At 46.5% G+C, this 20,642-nt stretch overlaps 2 protein-coding genes across 2 annotated transcripts; one reads left to right on the forward strand and one right to left on the reverse strand.

The window, feature by feature from the left end:
* The first annotated feature begins 2,836 nt into the window (after positions 1-2,836).
* On the forward strand, positions 2,837-6,782 carry LOC135547630 (frizzled-5-like). Its single transcript, XM_064976801.1, has one exon. The coding sequence runs from the start codon at positions 2,837-2,839 to the stop codon at positions 4,586-4,588; it is 1,752 nt and encodes a 583-aa protein (XP_064832873.1). The 3' UTR covers positions 4,589-6,782.
* Positions 6,783-6,973: 191 nt separating this feature from the next.
* Positions 6,974-20,226, reverse strand: LOC135547631 (cyclin-Y-like protein 1). The gene is made up of 10 exons (XM_064976802.1): positions 18,887-20,226; positions 15,019-15,099; positions 14,679-14,722; positions 12,721-12,821; positions 12,595-12,630; positions 12,386-12,437; positions 11,558-11,677; positions 9,691-9,857; positions 8,060-8,222; positions 6,974-7,570 (listed from the first exon to the last, which is right to left on the reverse strand). Exons 1-10 carry the CDS (start codon positions 19,041-19,043, stop codon positions 7,454-7,456), a joined length of 1,038 nt encoding a protein of 345 aa, XP_064832874.1. The 5' UTR covers positions 19,044-20,226; the 3' UTR covers positions 6,974-7,453.
* Between the last annotated feature and the right edge of the window lie 416 nt (positions 20,227-20,642).

Below are 20,642 nucleotides of genomic sequence, written 5' to 3' on the forward strand. Positions count from 1 at the left end.
TTATATGTACAGTAGCTTTGATTGGACTGATCATGTCAACATTATACTTTCAAAATCTTAGCTAGCAGTCATCATCATGAATCAAGTCTACAATATGTTGGCAAATTCTTTTCAATCCTTGTCATGTGAAGATAAATAATGAAGAGAAACTATAGATAAAAACGTATCGGTGTCATTGGACATAAACATTATGGAAATTGCAAATTCAACAATGAGTGGTTTGGAAGGAAGTGAGCACAGCACAAGGTGAGTCCAAAAATGTTGCTGCATAAATGATGTAATATGCCAGGGAGATATGTATACTGTAGCTAAGAAAGTAATAACGTCACTTGCTCTGTTATGTAGTAAGCTGTTAGTAGCCCATGTGCCTCATGCAAATAATTTGGTCCCTTTTCCCCTCTTAATTAGCCTTTAGCCTGTTTTAGAGAAATGTAATCATTGAATATTGTAAGAGCTTTCAATGTCTGCATATATGCCCCCGTTATTTATCCTACGGTTCTGACTTGGTGTACAGCGAGAACACTGTAAGAACTGCCCATGTTCTGAATTCTGTCGCGGTACATTTCAAAAGTGCTGAACAAATAGTTATATTGACAACGTCCATCCTGGCTCGCTCATTAATGTCTTCATCGGATTGCATCTTATCTGCTCATCGTTCTCTTATGCCATAGTTTGTACATGTCAATTGTCAGTAGAATCCACATTTGTTTAAACAAGTCAGCCATATCAGCTATGTTTTAAAAAAAGGCAGTAAATGAGGCTGAATCGCTGCCAGACAAGGCTCCCCTGATAGCCAGGTGTAGCAGTGGTAAGGTGTTGGGACTGCTGTTGGGACAGCTTTATGTAGGCCCTAACAGTGTGTAGCAGGTGTAGCAGTGGTAAGATGTCGGGCTGCTGTTGGGACAGCTTTATGTTGGCCCTAACAGTTTGTGGGCACCGTTTGTCACCGTTATAGTGCAATTAATGTATTGTTTAGTGTTGTATAGTGGCATTGCTGGCATGCATCATTGTTTTATTTGTTTGCCCCACCAAGATGTGCGTGCTAAAATCACCACTGGGTCATGCTCAGGTAAAACAATTTGGCTAATCTATACTTCCATATTTCCAATATTTCTGGAATTCTGATACTTAGTTTTTTAATGGAAATATATAATTTAATCGTATTATTATATGTAGTAGAAAATGATGTGTTAACCTACATAACCAACCCATAAAGTCAAATGTAACATCCATATATGGCCAGCTATGTAAACTTTAATATTGATTTATCCTGCAATAGATGTCTTTCAATTGGTAACATACATTTTGGTCTTCTTCTAATGCCTCTAAAAGTAACAAAATGTAATCAGATTACGTTACTGAGTTTGGGTAATCCAAAAGTTACATTACTGATTACAATTTAGGACAGTTAACTAGTAACTTTTTAACGGATTACATTTAGAAAGTAACCCACCCAACCCTGGTAAACGCCTATGCAGTACAGGAACCCGTGAAAACACTTTTCAATATGAATCCCCACCTTTCATTTCACTCTCTTTATTTAATCAACGGTGCATATACAGTATATACAGTATACAGCTTGAGGTGCAGGTGCGTTAATGTCTCCAAATGCCACCTGTCCCTCCACATCCGGTACATTTTGGTCATCCATAAATTAACTGATTTGGTCAACGCTGTAGCTCAAACTCTGGTCCTGATTAGTCCAAAAGGTACAAGGAGCGCCGCGGAGTGCGAGTAGGCGTGGTGAAGCTATCCAAACAGTCCTTGGTCAATAGAGCTGAGTGCTCGAGGGCTGGCGCTGTGGACGAGGTGGGCGTTCTGCAGCAGGAGGGGTCTCTTCCTCTTGGGCAGCGGAGCGAGTTATTTTGGCAAGCACTTTGAGATGTGTAGCGAGACACAGCGATACATGCTTACAATCATTGGAGATAAGTTTGGAAAACAAGTGCTGAAGTTTTGAATGAGACGACTCTGGGGTTGTCCAAGTGATACATTTGGTTGGACAAAGGAAAGCGTAACGAGTTTCCCAAACTTTGGAGCGAGAGGAGCGTAAGTGGACTTTTATCCGAAACCTGTTTTCTACCCCGAGGTTCAGACCCCGAGAGCGGCTGCATGAAGAGGGGAGTCTGTTTTAATTGGATTTGAATGTGGACTTTAAATGAGGCACCATAGCGGAGAGAAACATTGCGATTATTTTTCTAACAGTTTTGCTTCCAAGTGTTTTTATTGTTCAGAGAGACGCGGCGAGAGGGGTTCCTCTTTTCAAGGCACAGGCGACTTCACCTGTCATGCGGAATAGAAAACTGGAGGAATATAAAATTGTTTCTTGTTTAAGCCTGTGGTTACAGTTACTACATTTATTGACGCGTGGCCGGAATGCAAGGAAAGGGTAAATGAATTGTCAACTCAAGTAATTGCAAAGCTTGGTGAATGATTTACAATTGAATGCAACCTATTTAGAGCCTCGGTCGGCTTGGTGTTCATAGTCCATCTTCCCGAAATCCTCACAAGCTTTATTGGATAAAACATTGGCACTTTATTTCGGGGGTTTTCGGATCTTGGCTGCTGTATTTACAATCACCATGGTTCCTTCTAAAGGTGCTCATGCTGTTGGAAGAGAATGAGCGTCCTGCAGTCTGGGATGAAACTTGTCTGTGATTTATAGAACAGAGGACTGTGGACATGCTGCTGGAGCAATTACGCTCTCCTGGGATTTCATATGTCGGAGATGCAGTCATAAATGTAAGGAAAGCCTGAGCTTAGCAAATACTGAAGTCCACAACGCAATTCCTGTAATTTTTCTACCAATATTCTTTTTATGGAAATATCCCACTTCCCCATGGCGACCACAGTCAAACCCCCTCTGTGTGGTGTCGTCCGCTGGCTGCTCGCGCTGCTCCTCTCCCAGCTGCCCCTGCTCGCGCACGCTGCCTCCAAGGACATAGTGTGCGAGCCCATCACGGTTCCCATGTGTAAGGGCATTGGGTACAACCTCACCTACATGCCCAACCAGTTCAACCATGACACCCAGGAGGAGGTGGGGCTGGAGGTCCATCAGTTCTGGCCCCTGGTCCGCATCCGCTGTTCCCCAGACCTGCTCTTCTTCCTGTGTTCCATGTACACCCCTATCTGTCTGCAGGACTACAAGAAGCCCCTGCCCCCCTGCCGCTCTGTGTGTGAGCGGGCCAAGCGAGGCTGCTCCCCCCTCATGATCCAGTATGGTTTTGAGTGGCCAGAGAGGATGAGCTGTGAGCAGCTGCCTCAGCTGGGAGACGAGACTCTGTGTATGGACCAGAACAGTAGCGAGACCACCACCCTCGCCCCTTCCTTCCCCAAACCCACCCCTAAGGGCACCCGCCGCAGGCAGCCCGCCCCCAAGCCCCCCGCCCCCCAGGAGTGTGACCGGGACTGCCGCTGTCGGGACCCTCTGGTGCCCATCAAGAAAGACGCCCATCCCTTATACAACCGGGTCCACACTGGCCCTGTGGATAACTGTGCCCAGCCCTGCCACCACCCTTACTTCTCCCAGGATGAACGCACCTTCACCACCTTCTGGATCGGCCTGTGGTCCATCCTGTGCTTCGTCTCCACCCTGACCACCGTGGCCACCTTCCTCATCGACATGGAGCGCTTCCAGTACCCTGAGAGACCCATCATCTTTCTGGCTGCCTGCTACCTCTTTGTCTCCCTGGGCTACATTATACGACTAGTGGCGGGTCACGAAAGGGTGGCGTGCGCTGGGAGCGGAGACCAGCAGCACATCCTGTATGACACCACTGGTCCACCCCTGTGTACCCTGGTCTTCCTGCTCATCTACTTCTTCAGCATGGCCAGCTCCATCTGGTGGGTGGTGCTCTCCCTCACCTGGTTCCTGGCCGCGGGCATGAAGTGGGGCAACGAGGCGATTGCTGGTTACTCCCAGTACTTCCACCTGGCTGCCTGGCTGATCCCCAGCGTCAAGTCCATTGCGGTCCTCGCTCTGAGCTCTGTGGACGGAGACCCGGTGGTGGGGATCTGCTACGTGGGGAACCAGAGTCTGGAGAGCCTGCGGGGGTTTGTGTTAGCTCCCCTGGTGGTCTACCTCTTCACCGGCTCCCTGTTCCTCCTAGCGGGCTTTGTGTCTCTGTTCCGCATCCGCAGCATCATCAAACAGGGAGGGACCAAGACAGACAAACTGGAGAAGCTGATGATCAGGATTGGGTTGTTTACCGTGCTTTACACCGGTCCTGCTACTATAGTAGTAGCCTGCCTGGTGTACGAACAGCACTACAGGCCGGGCTGGGACCGGGCTCTATCCTGCTCCTGTCAGGCTGAGAGACAGAGGCTGGGCCTGGGGCCCGACTACGCCGTCTTCATGTTGAAGTACTTCATGTGTCTGGTGGTGGGCATCACATCAGGGGTGTGGATCTGGTCTGGGAAGACCCTGGAGTCCTGGAGGAGGTTCGCTGCTCGCTGCTGCCCCTGTTGGGTCTCCAAGCCCACCGTGCCCCCCTCCATGTACATTGAGGCCAGCACGGTCCTCACGGGACACCCCGGGGCAGCTCTGCCACCAGGGTCCTACCACAAACCTGCCCCGCCCTCACACGTGTGAATGGGACCCTGGAGGGGAGAGGAGCCCCTAATGGTGTCCAGTGTGAATGGGACCCTAGAGGGGAGAGGAGCCCCTAATGGTGTCCAGTGTGAATGGGACCCTAGAGGGGAGAGGAGCCCCTAATGGTGTCCAGTGATAGCTCTGTCATATGTGAGAGCGGGCCTCACCTTGACGTTGGACAAGACGGTGAATGTGATAAAGCAGTTCTCTGGAAGCAAAAGGGTCAGAGGACAACCAGGAGATGAACCAAGTCATTCCACAGGTTGTAAATACAACATTTATCAACAAACCTGCCTCACTGACTCTTTTCATGGAACATAGAACAAATGTGTTTTTAACAGAAAAGAGGGATATTGTAGAAATCACAAAGTGAATTTCTTTGAATGAAATGGGACGTTTGTATCATATGAGCTCTTTGGTACAACTGGTACTCATCGCTGCCTTGGCAAAGTACCACTACTTCAACAGGCCCACAGAGGTATTCAACTTTTACCCTACAAGGCTTGAAGCCTGCTGGTTTTCTGTTCTACCTGATAATTAATTGCACCCACCTGGTGTCCCAGGTCTCATTCAGTTCCTGATTAGAGGGGAACAACAAAAAAATGCAGTGACACTGGCTTCGCGGGCCAGAGTTGAGTTTGAGGGCACTAGAACATTCTCTGAGGGGGAAAAGGGAGTTGTGTTTTCGTCAGACTGTGGATGGACGTATAACCTGCACATCTGGACCATTAGATGACTCACTATTTATTCCTGTATATATGATGCTCTATAAAAGACTATGGATTTTGCTTACCCAGAATGCCCCCCATTATTCAGTGTGGACACTGGGTCCTTAATGGATGAAAACAAATCTAGGAACAGAATGAAGAAAATATTTCATGTGTTTCGTTGCAATCCCAGTGATGAATCACTATTCAGTATGAATCTAGTAAATGTGTAAATGTGTGGTATGGATGTGTTTGTATGCTGCTCGAGTTCAATTAATCTTTGCCCTATTCTGCCCGGTAAAATCCAGTTTGGTTGACCGACTGGTCTGTGAACACCCTAGCCGGTCTTTATAGTAGTAGGATGAAGATCTCTAGCCCAACTGTTGACCAGATTCTGGACTGGACCTATGGTTAAATCGGCTTTCAGAGGTCATCTGAAAATGGATGTGTAGCCTACTAGTATATCAATAATCAAGGGCCTCTTTTTCTCAACCAGTATTTTCTGTTAGAACTTGTGGTCAAAAGTAGCCTCTAGAAAACACTAATCGCAGTTGTAGGGAGTTTAATGCTTTGGAATAGTTTTGACAATGGACCATGTTGTAAAGCAGTGTAGAGGGACCGCCTGTTTGTAGATCAGTCTCACAGGCCAGAAGAGAAGGCATGGCCAAAGTACACCTGGCCTCCCTCTGAGTTCTGTGTTCCACCCCCTACTGGTACACACAGGAACTGTTCACACCAACCCAATGGTAAATGTACAGGTTTCGGTAGAGATACTCTCAATGATCGGCTATGAAAAGCCAACTGACATTTACTCCTGAGGTGCTGACTTGTTGCACCCTTGACAACTACTGTGATTATTATTTGACCATGCTGGTCATCTATGAACATCTTGGCCATGTTCTGTTATAATCTTCAGCCAGAAGTGGACTGGCCACCCCTCAGAGCCTGGTTCCTCTCTAGGCCAAAAAAAAAACCCGTTTGGGGTTTTAGGCTGGGTTTCTGTACAGCACTTTGAGATATCAGCTGATGTAAGAAGGGCTTTATAAGTTTGATGATCACCTGTAAACTGCACTGAACCCTCGGACACGTCACCTACAGCTCTGTATACATTTTCAATGACCGCGTCAGTACTCATATTGAGTCAGACGTTTACAAAATGGTCAATATTTCTGTTCAAAAGGTATCCAGCAGGCATAGGCCTACATATCAAACTGTCTTCACACAAGATGAACTGGTGGACAGCTAGACTAGAACATGGTGAACTAAAACCTTGTCCAGTTGCTGGTTTCTGCCTTTCTACTTTGTTGTGCTTCAGAGTTTTTCTAACCAGACTAGTGTGTAAATGATCCAGTGTAATTTATTAGCCTGTTTCCTGACGTTCAGTGTGAGTTCTACCCCATGGTCTGGAAGTCTGCGTTGGCGTCCTTCAGTAGTCTGGACTGCAGCTTTGTGTGTACTACATTCAGTGTGGCAAATTCATGGCTGAGATTTTGCAAGAAAGGTTTTTTGCTAGATATTTCTGAAGATGCAGCTCTCCCCTACTCTCATTTCATTTAGCTCTCAATGCTAGAGAATTAAACTGTGGACCAATCTGTTTGAGTATGCGTCATTTGTCTAAAGTAACATGTTTACAATGCGCTCCCACATGTTCTCATCTCCACTCCAATGAAAGACAATGTTACATGTTTAGTGTTTATTTAAAATCCTCCATCTCCAAATTATTTTCAGTTTAAAAACGGGTACATTTCACAGCTAGTAGCCTACATAGTAAGCACCAAAAAAAAATATTTTCCCCCTTCTTTCTATGTAGTGAAGAAGTTATTTTGCGCTTAGGGTCTGGGACGGGACAGGCGGGGCCTATGGTGCTGCCTCGACCAGTCTCTCAGAGGGGCTGGGTGTGTGGCAGGTATCCTGGGGTGTTGGTTGGGCTGTAGAGGTCAGATATTGGTGGAGTTAATTTTGCATGGCTCAGTGCTCCAGGCGGGTAGACTTTTCACTTAAGGACCAATGGAAGTCTAAAATGAGCAAACTTCCCCCATTCGGGGCACAGGGCCATGCGAAATTAACTCCACCATTGTGTCTGTCCAGTGAGAGCACAATGTTGGAGTGACAGATTTGTTGCTGACTAATGAGAGCACAACGCTGAAGTGTGGCTGGCCTATGAGAGCACAGCGTTGGAGCGGCGGATGCCCACCAGGTTGTCAGCGCTGAAGGACCTCCTCATGGCTGCTCGGCTCAGGTCCTTGTACTTGTCTTCACACAGTCTGGAGATGGCCTGGACAACACAATATACAGGCTCATTGGCTTCATACCTGATGCACTGGTTAACAACAACACATCCCCTTTGACCATTCATGTCTCAGCACCAATCTTTTCTGATACCTGTCAGCTTCATCATATCCTTCACCACCACCATACCCTCCACCACCACACCTTCACCACCACCATGCCCACCACCCTTCACCACCACCACCCTTCACCATCACCACCCTTCACCATCATCATACCCACCACCATCATACCCACCACCCTTCACCCCACTCACCACCATCATACCCACCACCCTTCACCCCACTCACCACCACACCCACCACCCTTCACCACCACCATACCCACCACCCTTCACCCCCACCACACTCACCACCCTTCACCCACCACCCTTCACCCCCACCACACTCACCACCCTACCCACCACCCTTCACCCCCACCACCATACCCACCACACCCACCACCACCCTACCCACCACCATACCCACCACCATACCTCCAGTTTCTGTGCCCTCTCGTTGCTGAGTGGCTCGAGGGGAAAGAGGAGGTTGTTGTCCTCAGCCAGAGATCGCAGGTCAAAGTAGTACTTAGCATAAACACTGGCCGTGACGTTGATGTTGAACTGCAGAAGTTCCAGGAAGTGACGCTCCATCTCGTTCCTGGCGGAAGGAGAGCGGATGAAACAGGGTTAGAGACTTCTAATACAAACAAAAAAAAGTTGCTCTCAGGCACAGATCTAGGATCAACCCTGACAATGAGTGAGGGAGAAATGCCAAATAGATCAACGATAGAGGTAACGTCAACCACTGACGAGGGCGAGAGTCTAACCAATAGCAAAACCTTGTCTTTCCCTTACAGCAGCAAGGAGAAGGGTGCAGGTCTACAGGACTGCTATTCAACCCATCTTATTCAAATGTTTAATTACCCAAAAGGACAAACAGGAATTACATTAAAAAAAAATACAACTCAACCAACTAGAGCAACTGAGGGCTGGCCTATTCATTCTAACTACAATGAAGACCCATACGGCTCGCTTCATGTCTCTCCTGAACAGATTCGCCTCATCATCCTTATCACCATGACAATAAAAGAGCTGCATGCCGGTCACCACGGAGACAACATCCAGGATGCTTTGTGGGAGAGGAGACATGAGGGCCAGGGTGGCTGGAGGGTGTGTGTTGGAAGGCTGGTCTCCCAGGGCAACTAATGGAGTGCGTGAGGGCTACTGCCATTATGTAGGAGAGATGAGAGCCACTCCAGACTCCCCAGCTCACAAAGACATGACAGTAGACTGCAAATCCAAAGAAGAGCGGGAGGGACATGGGCTCACACACACGGTGGCAAGTAGCCCAGAGCATTGGGCCAGTAACCGTAGCTAGAATTCCAGAGCTGACTAGATATAGATATTTTTTTTAAATGTCGATCTGCCCTTGAGCAAGGCACTTCACCCCAATTTCTCCCAGGTTGCCGTTGATAATGGCTGATCCTGGACGTGACCCCACTGAGGGTGTCTGAGGAGAAACAAAATACACTCATGTGTGAAACAGGACAAATATAAGCACCCCTTATTTGACAGGTACACACGCCAACAACCTAACTTAAGAGACAACAGCCAGCTCTAAAAGCTACTAGAATTTCAGCCAGTAGTTTAGTAAGGAGCAGCCTACTGATGGCTTGGAGATCCTGTATACAACCAGTACTCCGCCTCCCTCAATGTCCCTCTCTGGGCCAAGTCTTCACTCCCTTGCTGCCCAAAGCAGGGTCTTCATCTCACACAGCCCTGATGAGAGCTAGAGACTGTACCAGTCTTTAGACTACAGCCCAATGAATGATTATCAGACCGGGGGGGGGGGAAGAAGGCTCCAGTCTACATCTGTTCTCCACCTGAAACATGGTCATGATGAATCACTAGCAAACCAGCCCCTAAATCACTACCAAACCAGCCCCTAAATCACTACCAAACCAGCCCCTAAATCATTACCAAACCAGCCCCCACCTCCAAATCACTGCCAAACCAGCCTCCGCCCTCAAAGTGAAAATGACATATCTGAAGCTGAACATTAAAGTACGGTTTAGGTTGGCACAATAGTGAGAAAGGTGCATCTTGTGTGTGTCCTGTCCACTCACATGTCCTCCACGGTGATGTCTTTGAGGATCTGGCAGTAGTCTACGTTCCACACGGCCTGGTCGTCCCACACCTTGGACGCCAGCAGGATGGCTCCCAGTACGATCCGCTTCCAGTTGCAGGGACAGATGTCCATCTCAGCGTAGGTCAGCAGACGCTCCAGGTACACCTGGTGAGGTTAGAGGTCTTTGATAAACCTGAGCGGGTTATTTCCATTCAGAAATGCCATGTGCCCAACATAGAAAACCAGTAGGGAAAAGGGCATGTTATTGATTATTTATCCTATATATACACACACAAGGGAGAAATAGTACTTTGTTATGGTTGGAGTCCAGGAAATAAGGAATGCTTGATATATTAGGACCAATCGTATTAATCAAATGCAGGTGTACTGTCTGTTTAAATTGAAACTAGGCTCTGTTCACTTGGGCTCTTGAGTGGCGCAGCGGTTTAAGGCACTGCATCTCAGTGCTAGAGGCATCACTACAGACCCTGGTTCGATTCCAGGCCGTATCACAATCGGCTGTCGTCCGGGTTAGGGTTTGGCCGGGGTAGGCCGTCATTGTAAATAAGAATTTGTTCTTAACTGACTTGCCCAGTTAAATAAAAAAAACATGGTTTCTATTACTCTGCTGCCCCCCGGTGGTGCATTAGTGCAGATGTATTATAGCGCATCATGTAGGTTAATACAACCCCACAACACCTAGTGAATAATACAGTATATTATAATTTAGCAGACGCTTTCATCCAAAGTGACTTAGTCATGCGTGCGTACATTTTACATATGGGTGGTCCCAGGAGTCAAACCCATTACCCTGGCATTACAAGAAGCGCCATGCTCTACCAACTGAGCTACAATACATGTACAGTTGAAGTCGGAAGTATACATACACTTAGGTTGAAGTCGTTAAAACAAAAAAAACAAAAAATTCAACCAGTCCACAAATTTCTTGTTAGGACATCTACTTTGTGTACGACACAAGCAACTTTTCCAACAATTGTTTACAGACAGGTTATTCCACTTATAATTCACTGTGTCAGAAGTTTACATACACTAAGTTGACTGTGGCTTTAAATAGCTTGGAAAATTCCAGAAATTGATGTCATGGCTTTAGCCTATCAGAAGCTTCTAATTGATATTTGAGTCAATTGGAGGTGTACCTGTGGATATATTTCAAGACATACCTTCAAACTCAGGAAATGGTGCACTTCACAAAAGAGATGGCTTCATGAGGATGGAAAATGATGTGGATATATTGATGGAACATCTCAAGACATCAGTCAGGAAGTTAAAGCTTGGTCGCAAATGGGTCTTCCAAATGGACAATGACCCCAAGCATACTTCCAAAGTCATGGCAAAATGGCTTAAGGACAACAAAGTCAAGGTATTGGAGTGGCCATCACAAAGCCCTGACCTCAATCCTATAGAACATTTGTGGGCAGAACTGAAAAAGCGTGTGTGAGCAACGAGGCCGACAAACCTGACTCAGTTACACCAACTCTGTCAGGAGGAATGGGCCAAAATTCACCAACTTATTGTGGGAAGCTGGTGGAAGGCTACCTGAAACGTTTGACCCAAGTTATACAATTTAAACGGCAATGCTACCAAATACTAATTGAATGTATGTAAACTTTTGACCCACTGGGAATGTGATGAAAGAAATAAAAGCTGAAATAAATCACTATTATTCTGACATTTCACATTCTTATAATAAAGTGGTGATCCTAACTGACCTTAAGACAGGGAATTTACTAGGATTAAATGTCAGGAATTGTGAAAAACTGAGTTTAAATGTATTTCAGCAAGTTGTATGTAAACTTCTGACTTCAACTGTATGTGTTTTGATGGTTGCTAACTGAACTCCTCACCAAGGTGACGATGGCACACTCTGTAGTGAGCTGTGCAGCGCTGAACAGAGTTCTGACAAAGCGGTAGATGAGTTTGTGCTCAGGGTCCATAACAGAGTAGTTGTCAGGGACCTGCTCTCTCTGCAGGGAGAAGACAGTGTTAGACAACACATACCAGCCCAGAGACAACACAAAACACACATTCATGTCTTGATAGCACATAAAAGACCACCCCCCCAACAAGATAAGGAAACATTTAAGTAATTTCTCAATTTCCTAATGGTTTTATGTTGACTTTCCTACCAGAACGAAACTAAGTGATGTGAGCTAAACTAACTTCTTCATTAACCCTGCAGTGGTATGTGCTAGGCTGAAGTTGGAGCTAAGAGCAGTGGTATGTGCTGTGCTGAAGTTGTAGCTAAGAGCAGTGGTATGTGCTAGGCTGAAGTTGGAGCTAAGAGCAGTGGTATGTGCTAGGCTGAAGTTGGAGCTAAGAGCAGTGGTATGTGCTAGGCTGAAGTTGGAGCTAAGAGCAGTGGTATGTGCTATGCTGAAGTTGGAGCTAAGAGCAGTGGTATGTGCTATGCTGAAGTTGGAGCTAAGAGCAGTGGTATGTGCTAGGCTGGGCTATGGGGCATATCAAGTTGCAGCGTAAGGTCTAGAAGGGAGTGAGGAAGGTAGCTGATGCCAGATATTGATGTAGACAAGGGCTGAGAAACCAATACTGCCACATCTTCTGCAGACCTCTGTTTTGATGTAAACCTGTATTAGCAGGTCTGGAGTACATAACAGCTATTCACTTCCTGTAAACCCTGAGAGGATTATGGTCAAATTGAACCGACCACTCACCGATAAGGGGTGCATCTTCTCATCAAAAATGTCCAGTGACCTGTCTGAGTCCCTGAGAGAGACAGAGGAACAGAGAAAACGTCTCCACTACGAGCCAAATACTGTCCAATACAGACATTCTGCCAGGCCTCGAAGGCACCTTCTGATCCCCCATTTAAAATAATACCTGTGCACACTCAGACTGAACAAGTCAAAACACTGCCACTCACCTGTTTTTAATGTGGTAGTATATTGCTAATGTAACACTGGAAAACAAAGACAGACAATTCATTAGGCCAGAGTTCAACTACAAAATGTTTCCTGTGTGTGCATATATGAAGGTAGTGGGTACCCACCATTTAATTGTGCTTTTCAAGTTAGGCTGGCTGACCGTGCTGTCATCTATAAAGATGGTGGAACAGGAACTGTACTTCTTAGAGAGAGGGCCAGGAGAGGTCTGCAAAATTAAATATGTGACATGGAAGTCAGACGCTGCTAATGTGGGCCCTGTTGAACCCAATCCTTCTGAGGTAATTGATGCTAACGTTAGCCTGTGGTGGCCTTAGCCAAATAATGACATCACCAATAAGTCACTCCAGGGTCATGAACTATTTCCAAGGTAAAAGGTTTGAAATGTGGCTAAACTTGGCCGTTGCTCTATAATACAGAGAGAATGAGATGAGGTGGAGTTGAGGTTGAACACTCGCTAAACATTCACCAGGTCTCCTCTTTATCTGTGTCAGTCTTCTCGCTGACAGGACACCACAGCGGTTACAGCCTGTTCTAGTGGTCAACTCAAGCACAGGCTACATGGACACACACAGAATAGTAGCAGGCAAGGGGAACACAGCCCTGCCTTTTATTTGACCAGGTCAAAGGTCTTGGCACTTAGCTAGTTATATTAGAGGTTGGTGTAAAAGAAGTCATAACCCAGGCCAACCCTCTGCTAAACTACTTACACGGGTGGGAATTCACCTACATGGAACGGGCAAAATTGAAACGTTTCTTACAGAAGAATTATGGAAAGCGTGTGGGCTCCCGAGTGACGCAGCTGTCTAAGGGACTGCATCTCAGTGCAAGTGGCGTCACTACAGTCCTTGGCTCGAATCCAGGCTGTATGACATCCGGCCGTGATTGAGAGTCCCATAGGGCGGTGCACAATTGGCCCAGCATGGTCCGGGTTTGGCCCGGGGTAGGCAGTCATTGTAAATAAGAATTTGTTCTTAACAAACTTGCCTAGTTAAATAAAGGTGAAATAAAAAAAGAATAACCATGGCAGCAATTAAAAGGGAACAGTTTGGGGATTATGGGAAATGATTAGAGGAAAGGTGAGGACAACAGTTCACCTGACAAGACTGAATCCAAAACATTACACCGTTGATTTTGTGTGCATTTTACAGTTGCTGTACTGGTCGGCACATTTGTTGATAACGAAATCTAAAAATACTCTGGATACAATCAGCAACATAAGAAAATTTTTTGAAAATTTGGGGTAGGTGCAACATAAGAAAAATATTGCACATTTTCTTCACAATACAAACAACATGGTCTCTTTCTGTTCAGGACAACCCAGGGTATAACGCCATGTCATCTTGTAACTTTACATCAAATATAGTGATCATGAACCTTCACACTGTATATCACATGAGTTTTATGATATGGAAATGTGAAGTGCACATTTGGACTCAAAGCAGTATTGATTATAATCTTCAATGTCTCATCTTTCAAAATACATTGAGACCTCAATTTACAGCATTTCCCCTCACTCAAACAGCCAAAAATGTGCAAAAGTTGCCCAATTTGAGGGAAGGATTGGGAGCAACTTCCTGTCGTGTGATGTTCTATTTCAGAACGGCTGTCAGAGAGCTGTGAAGTGGAGACTGAGCTCTGACGTCATGTTTAGCATGTTACTGTACAGCCACTGTGGGACACTAAATTGGAACAATCTGTCCTTTTCAACCAGTATAAGGGCTACATCCTATAACAGCTGACCAATAAGGTGTGATGGTCAGAGTGGCATTTGCATATACATGAGCTTGGTGTTGTCCTCTAGAGCAGAGGTTCTTAAACCTGTTTCAGCTCGAGACCCAAATGACAAATTGACCATCCTCCCGTGACCCAAATTGTCCTCCAGTGACCCAAGTTACGAGGAAAATGAGATTACAGATGTATTCTCACATGCACACCCACACAGTAGGCCCACACAGTAGGCCCACACAGTAGGCCCACACAGTAGGCCCACACAGTAGGCCCACACAATTCATTATTTATTGTTGGTTAACACAAAACTAAAACTTTGTATTGAAATACTTACATGACTAACATGGTTTATGTGATTGCTTTTCCTCTTGTCTCGCACTGGAAGGAAAAAGAAAATAGGCCATTACAGACCCAGACAAAACAGCCATGTTGAAAATAATGAGGAATGGTACTGAGTCACATTGTGCTTATGAGAAAGCCATATCAGTCACTTCCAGTAGCCTAAGTACCATCTCTCTACATGTCTCTGCTCTAGCAAGCTAAGGTTGGTTTACCACTGTACCAAGTAGCTAAAGTGAGTAAGACGACAGTTTGAGATGTGTGCCACATTGGCTGACATGGCGTCATGATCATTTCTCCTGTGTGACGTGTTGTGACCAGGGTAGAGTACTTACATTCGCTGTCTGTCTGGGACTTGCAGAGGAAGATGGTGCTGGCTCGGGCATGGTCTGATGGGTTGGACTCCTGGGCCAGTTCTGGAACACAAAAACACCACTGACCATTAGAAACAAAGTAGACAAACAAGGGTAATGACAGACAAACAAGGGTAATGACAGACAAACAAGGGTAATGACAGACGAACCTGACTTGGAAAGTTAGTGATCCAGAAAACCGACTGTTTAGGGGGTAAACTACCTTAGTTCACCTGAGGTGAGTATGTTGAATTGAAGCCGGTGAGTGAAAATGAGACCTGACAGACAGAACAGTGACCTGTAACTTACTGAACCTAAACAATAATGCCCGAGAACCCGGGAATTATCGTGACAACTCCCGACAAGGGCTGTTCTGAGGCGAAGGTATCACATGATAATTCCAGGGTTTGAAGGCTATATGTTGCCAACATATTTATGAAAATATTAATTAAAAACATTTTAAAACGTACATTTGTTTTTACATTCTAAAGTTTGCTACCCAAGCGGGCTGGTCTTCTTAGTTATTTTCTCTTGTTGACCCAGTCATTCGTTCTAATCTTTCGATTCATTCAACGTTGCTATGCAAAACAAGTCATTGACATGTAGATAGCTAGCAGAGACTCAATGATGATGAGACAAGAACTTCAATAATGAATTTAATAAATATCCAATAGGCCTATATTGGCAACCACTTATGGTTGGTGAGCCCGAGCTAACCAAGCTAGTTGGTGATGTTAACAGTGACGTTTCCGTTGATCGCACAGGACTGGGAAAACTAGCTACTGTCCTGGTGCCGCTTGGTGACAGCCAGTGCTTAGCTTGCCTCTTCGCATTTGTGAAATGATACATTGTTGCCCAGGTCAGAGGCAGACAGCTAGGTTTATAACCCCCAACTGTTGCAAACCAAATAGTAGCATGGGAAAATGTGTAGACTCTCTCCCCACGAGTGAGATGAAGTTTATGAATTTCCTGCCTGGGCTACAGACAGTAGAATTATGACATTAACAAGAAATTGTATTTTGTGGGAGTTGTCCCACAACTCCCGCATATCAACCAATCAGCACAACCGGTTCTATAATGTACCGTACGGTGCAGGATGTCACTCCACCATTAGAACTATCCCTGTGCTGCAGTACCTGGAAGGAATGCATGCCATTACAGTACCTAGTGATGGGGAAAATGGATACAGTTACAGCACATTCAGAGACCTTGACACATATCAGCAGCTAAGGATGGTGATACTATTGTATCGAGAGATCCCTGGCAATTCCCAGGCCTACTTTTACCCAGTTAGACGGATGAATGAGTGAGTACGTGTGTGTACAGCAGCCAGGTTATGTAACAAAACACACTTGGACAGCAGGAGCGTCGGATTCTAATGATGCAGATGAATCTGATGACCTCCTTTGCAACCACACCACAGGCTCAATGGTCAGGTGGAGCTATGAGACCGCCTCATCCTACCCTAACGTATTAACAGCTCCCTCTGTCTGGGATTGGGTGCTCATGGCCTGGATCAGACGTGGCAGGCAGGGCCAGGGGGATGCAAGGCCAGGCGGGTTGGCTTGGCAGCGTGTGCCCCCTGCCCACTCAGGCTGTGGGGATGGTGGTATGGGACTGGCAGGGTGGGGGCAACAAGGAGACCTTTGTCTGGGGTCTCTGTGGAAAACACAGTCCTCACTCTACACCCCTCCCACACTGGCCAGCACGCTGAGAAACAGGAAGTGGGAGTAGCCATGTCAACCCATCTGCAGACAGGCTACCGAACCAAACAGTGTGTTCTATACAGAGCATAGGGCAGCGACGAGCAGGTAGACTAGCCATGTAGTGTTTTACAACACAAACCATGGCGCAACAAAGTTATTCAGCCTATCAGATCCACTAAGATGAGTCAGTCAGACAACATCATGTGATTACTCCAGCCTAGATAAGATGGAGCCTCAGCTCCCCTCCCCAGCCACACTGCTCCCCTCCCCAGCCACACAGCTCCCCTCCCCAGCCACACAGCTCCCCTCCCCAGCCACACAGCTCCCCTCCCCAGCCACACAGCTCCCCAGCCACACCCCTCCCCAGCCACACAGCTCCCCTCCCCAGCTCCCCTCCCCACACAGCTCCCCTCCCCAGCCACACAGCTCCCCTCCCCAGCCACACAGCTCCCCTCCCCAGCCACACAGCTCCCCTCCCCAGCCACACAGCTCCCCTCCCCAGCCACACAGCTCCCCTCCCCAGCCACACAGCTCCCCTCCCCAGCCACACAGCTCCCCTCCCCAGCCACACTGCTCCCCTCCCCAGCCACACTACTCTCCTCCCCAGCCACACTACTCTCCTCCCCAGCCACACAGCTCCCCTCCCCAGCCACACAGCTCCCCTCCCCAGCTCCCCTCCCCACACACTGCTCTCCTCCCCAGCCACACTGCTCCCCTCCCCAGCCACACAGCTCCCCTCCCCAGCCACACTGCTCTCCTCCCTCCACCAACCTCCACCAATCACTCCCTGGCCTTTCCCTGGACTGGAGTCTTCCTGCCGGGAGAATACCTTGCAGCACTAAGGGTGGGCGAGGCCTGGTTGGCATGTTAAGGCGTCAGCATGCTTCAGTTCAGCTGGCGCTTATCCCAACTCGCTTATCCCAACTCGCTTATCCCAACTCGCTTATCCCAACCGAACAAATGTGCTCACATATTTCTCTGAAAGACCTTTGCTTGAAAAATGAGAAAAAAAATAAATAAGAGGCAATAGTACTGTTTGTCCATTTTGAGACGCTGTAGCCAGTATACACTTCCTCAAAAGTCAGAATTATTCTGAGATAACTCAATAAATCCATCATTAATTGACATTTTTGCAGAGGAGCTCTTAGTCGTGCTATTTTACGAACAAACACGTCACAAAATGTACGCGACCAATCAAATTTGATTTGAAGAGGGTACGACAACACCTCTTCCCCCTCAGGAGGCTGAAAAAAAATGTCTCATGGTCCCCAGATCCTTAAAAGTTTCTATAACTGCACCATTGAGAGCATCTTGACTGGCTTGGTATGGCAACTAATGATTGCCTAGTCACTTTTACACCTACCTATATGTACATATTACCTCCTACCCCTGCACATTGACTCAGTACTGGTACTCCTTGTATATAGTCTTATTTTATTGTGTTACCATTTCCTTTTTTGATAATTTTGTCTTACTTTTCAACTCTGCATTGCTGGGGGAGGGCTCGTAAGTAAGCATATCACGGTAAAGTCTACACCTGTTGTATTCGGCGTGTGACATACAATTTGATTTGGCTGAGCTAGTTGGGCAAGTACTGTGGAATCCCTTATCACTGAGATCAATGATGGTGGCAACAACAGTCTGAGGTCCTCTGCTCTCAGTCAATGGGGGTCTGAATGGATGAGTGCACGATGCCTGGTGTTGCAGCATCAGGAAGTGTGTGTGTGTGGTTTTACCCCAGGAGTGTAACACCATGCAGGGCCTAAAATCAACAGTAGTCTAAAGCTGTAAACAACCAGCAACATCAAACCCTGCTGAGAGGGAGGGGCCGGACACCAGGGGGCTATAGATCAAATACCCCTCCTTCCCAATTGATAGCCTCATCTCACCTAACTTTATTTGCATGTAATTCAGTTGGCTACAGGCCTCAGAGGTGTATGAGAGAGTGTTAAAAAGACTAAATGGATGTTGTATATTTTAGTACTGCATCTCTACTGCTGCAACTACCACAGCCAATGAGAATGTAGATTTGGAGGAAACCAACCAAACACAGGACAGACCATTACCGGTTCTGTCTTTCTCGTAACCAGTCACATTCTGTAAATATTTCAAATCCTAGCTATGCTGTCGTGTGTGACACCTACCGTCAGGGACTTCTCTGTCGCTGATGTGCTGCAGGTACGGGCCAGTGTCGTCACTCACGTCCGTAATTATTTGGTAGTCTTCGTGGCGGTCCACCGGTTGCCTTGGTAGCTTTGGGCTCTCCTCGGGCGACACGCAGCATGAAACCGTATTCCCCATTCCAAACCAGGGATAACCTCAACACTAATTAAGTAGTGCAACGTTCCTTCAAATCAAGGATGCCAGATATTTAGCTTTACTGCTGCATACATACATTACATAAGCCTAGGATTTAAAAAAAACACGTCTGTAATTAAAACAGAGATGAGAGAAACACAAATGGTCAACTAAATTGTTGACCAGTAATGTCAATAAATTGCAACCCTGGCCATCTGTGTGTGTGCTCCGTCCGCACCATGAATCAGATTGCTGGCTGCACAGCAAAATAAAAATCAACGTTTGTTCGAGTGCTCTATGCTCTATTATTTACAGGGTTGCTAACTAACGAAACTAATTGTTTGTAACACTGAGGTCATCATCAAGCAGCTGTTTAAATCGGAGCATTACAAGCGGTTGCCCATTCATCCATTCGGCATTCCTTTGCGAAATCAGCTAGCAGCAATGGAACATTGTCTGTAGGATAGATTAACTAGTTAGCTCGTCCCTTTAATAACTTTGCCAATATGCATCAACCCCTCCGGAGCTGCCGTTTAAACAATCATTTAAAGAAAGAAACTACTCCACTCATATGCCACTAGCTAGTTCTTCCAAGCATGGATCCCAAATAGTTTCCGAACAGGGATTCCCAATTGTCCGAGATGGGACTGGCGTGAGAGATCTTTCTTGGAATCCCAATCCCAGGATCAGACGACAACTTTATCCGAGGCTTGAGGCCTACACTAACGTAGCTACCCGCATGATAAAGAAATCAAAGCCGGAGAGTTTCAAATCATTTTGTGAATGTAAACTGGTCAAGCCTTGTCGAAGTTAATTTTCGATCTCACAACTTGTGGACTAAAAAAAGCTACGTTATCCCCTCCTCTCCACCGGCCAGTTCTGCGGTCCGCTACCCGCCACCACCGCCATCAGCTCTGAACACACCGCTGCCTGGGCTGCGTTCAGTACGCTTTTACGTTTGGAACGTTCGATTGAACGGAACATGTGACTACAGCAAAACAATTCATAAATAAATACAAATGCTTTTAATTATTTATTTAGGGTTAGAGTTCAGGTTAAAATCACATTATAGGAAGATAAATTGTTGAAATAAGAGGGGTTTCTGACTTTCTGGGAGTGGTAACTAGTGACGATCGTACTGAACGACCAGTTGTCGGGAAGGGTTGGGGAACGCTGTCAGCATAGTACGACCAGTTGTCGGGAAGGGTTGGGGAACGCTGTCAGCATAGCCACTGCCCTTTAAATTCGCAAATTCGTCATTCATTGCTTCAAGCCACACCTCGCCACACCCACCAAACGCGAGCAAACGATCCACAAAGTCTGTTCAAGAACGTACACGAACGTTTTGGGGAAACGAGTCGTTAAGTACAAACCGTTCCGTAACGTAGCAAACGTTCAAGCGAACTGAACGCACATCTGGCACCCAGAGTTGACCCACCCACTTACAGAACCATAAACTACTCAAAACAAAGGGGAATGTTTCGATGGCAATTGGTTGAAACACGTGTCAGTCTAAATTCATTCTGACCAATAACTACATTCAGTACATACATCTTCATCCCTATTGGTCTTTAAAAATCAAGAGTGTCCTTCTCTCATTGC

The sequence above is a fragment of the Oncorhynchus masou genome, chromosome 10 (genome assembly GCF_036934945.1).
Source record: "Oncorhynchus masou masou isolate Uvic2021 chromosome 10, UVic_Omas_1.1, whole genome shotgun sequence".
NCBI classification, from domain to species: Eukaryota; Metazoa; Chordata; class Actinopteri; order Salmoniformes; family Salmonidae; genus Oncorhynchus; species Oncorhynchus masou.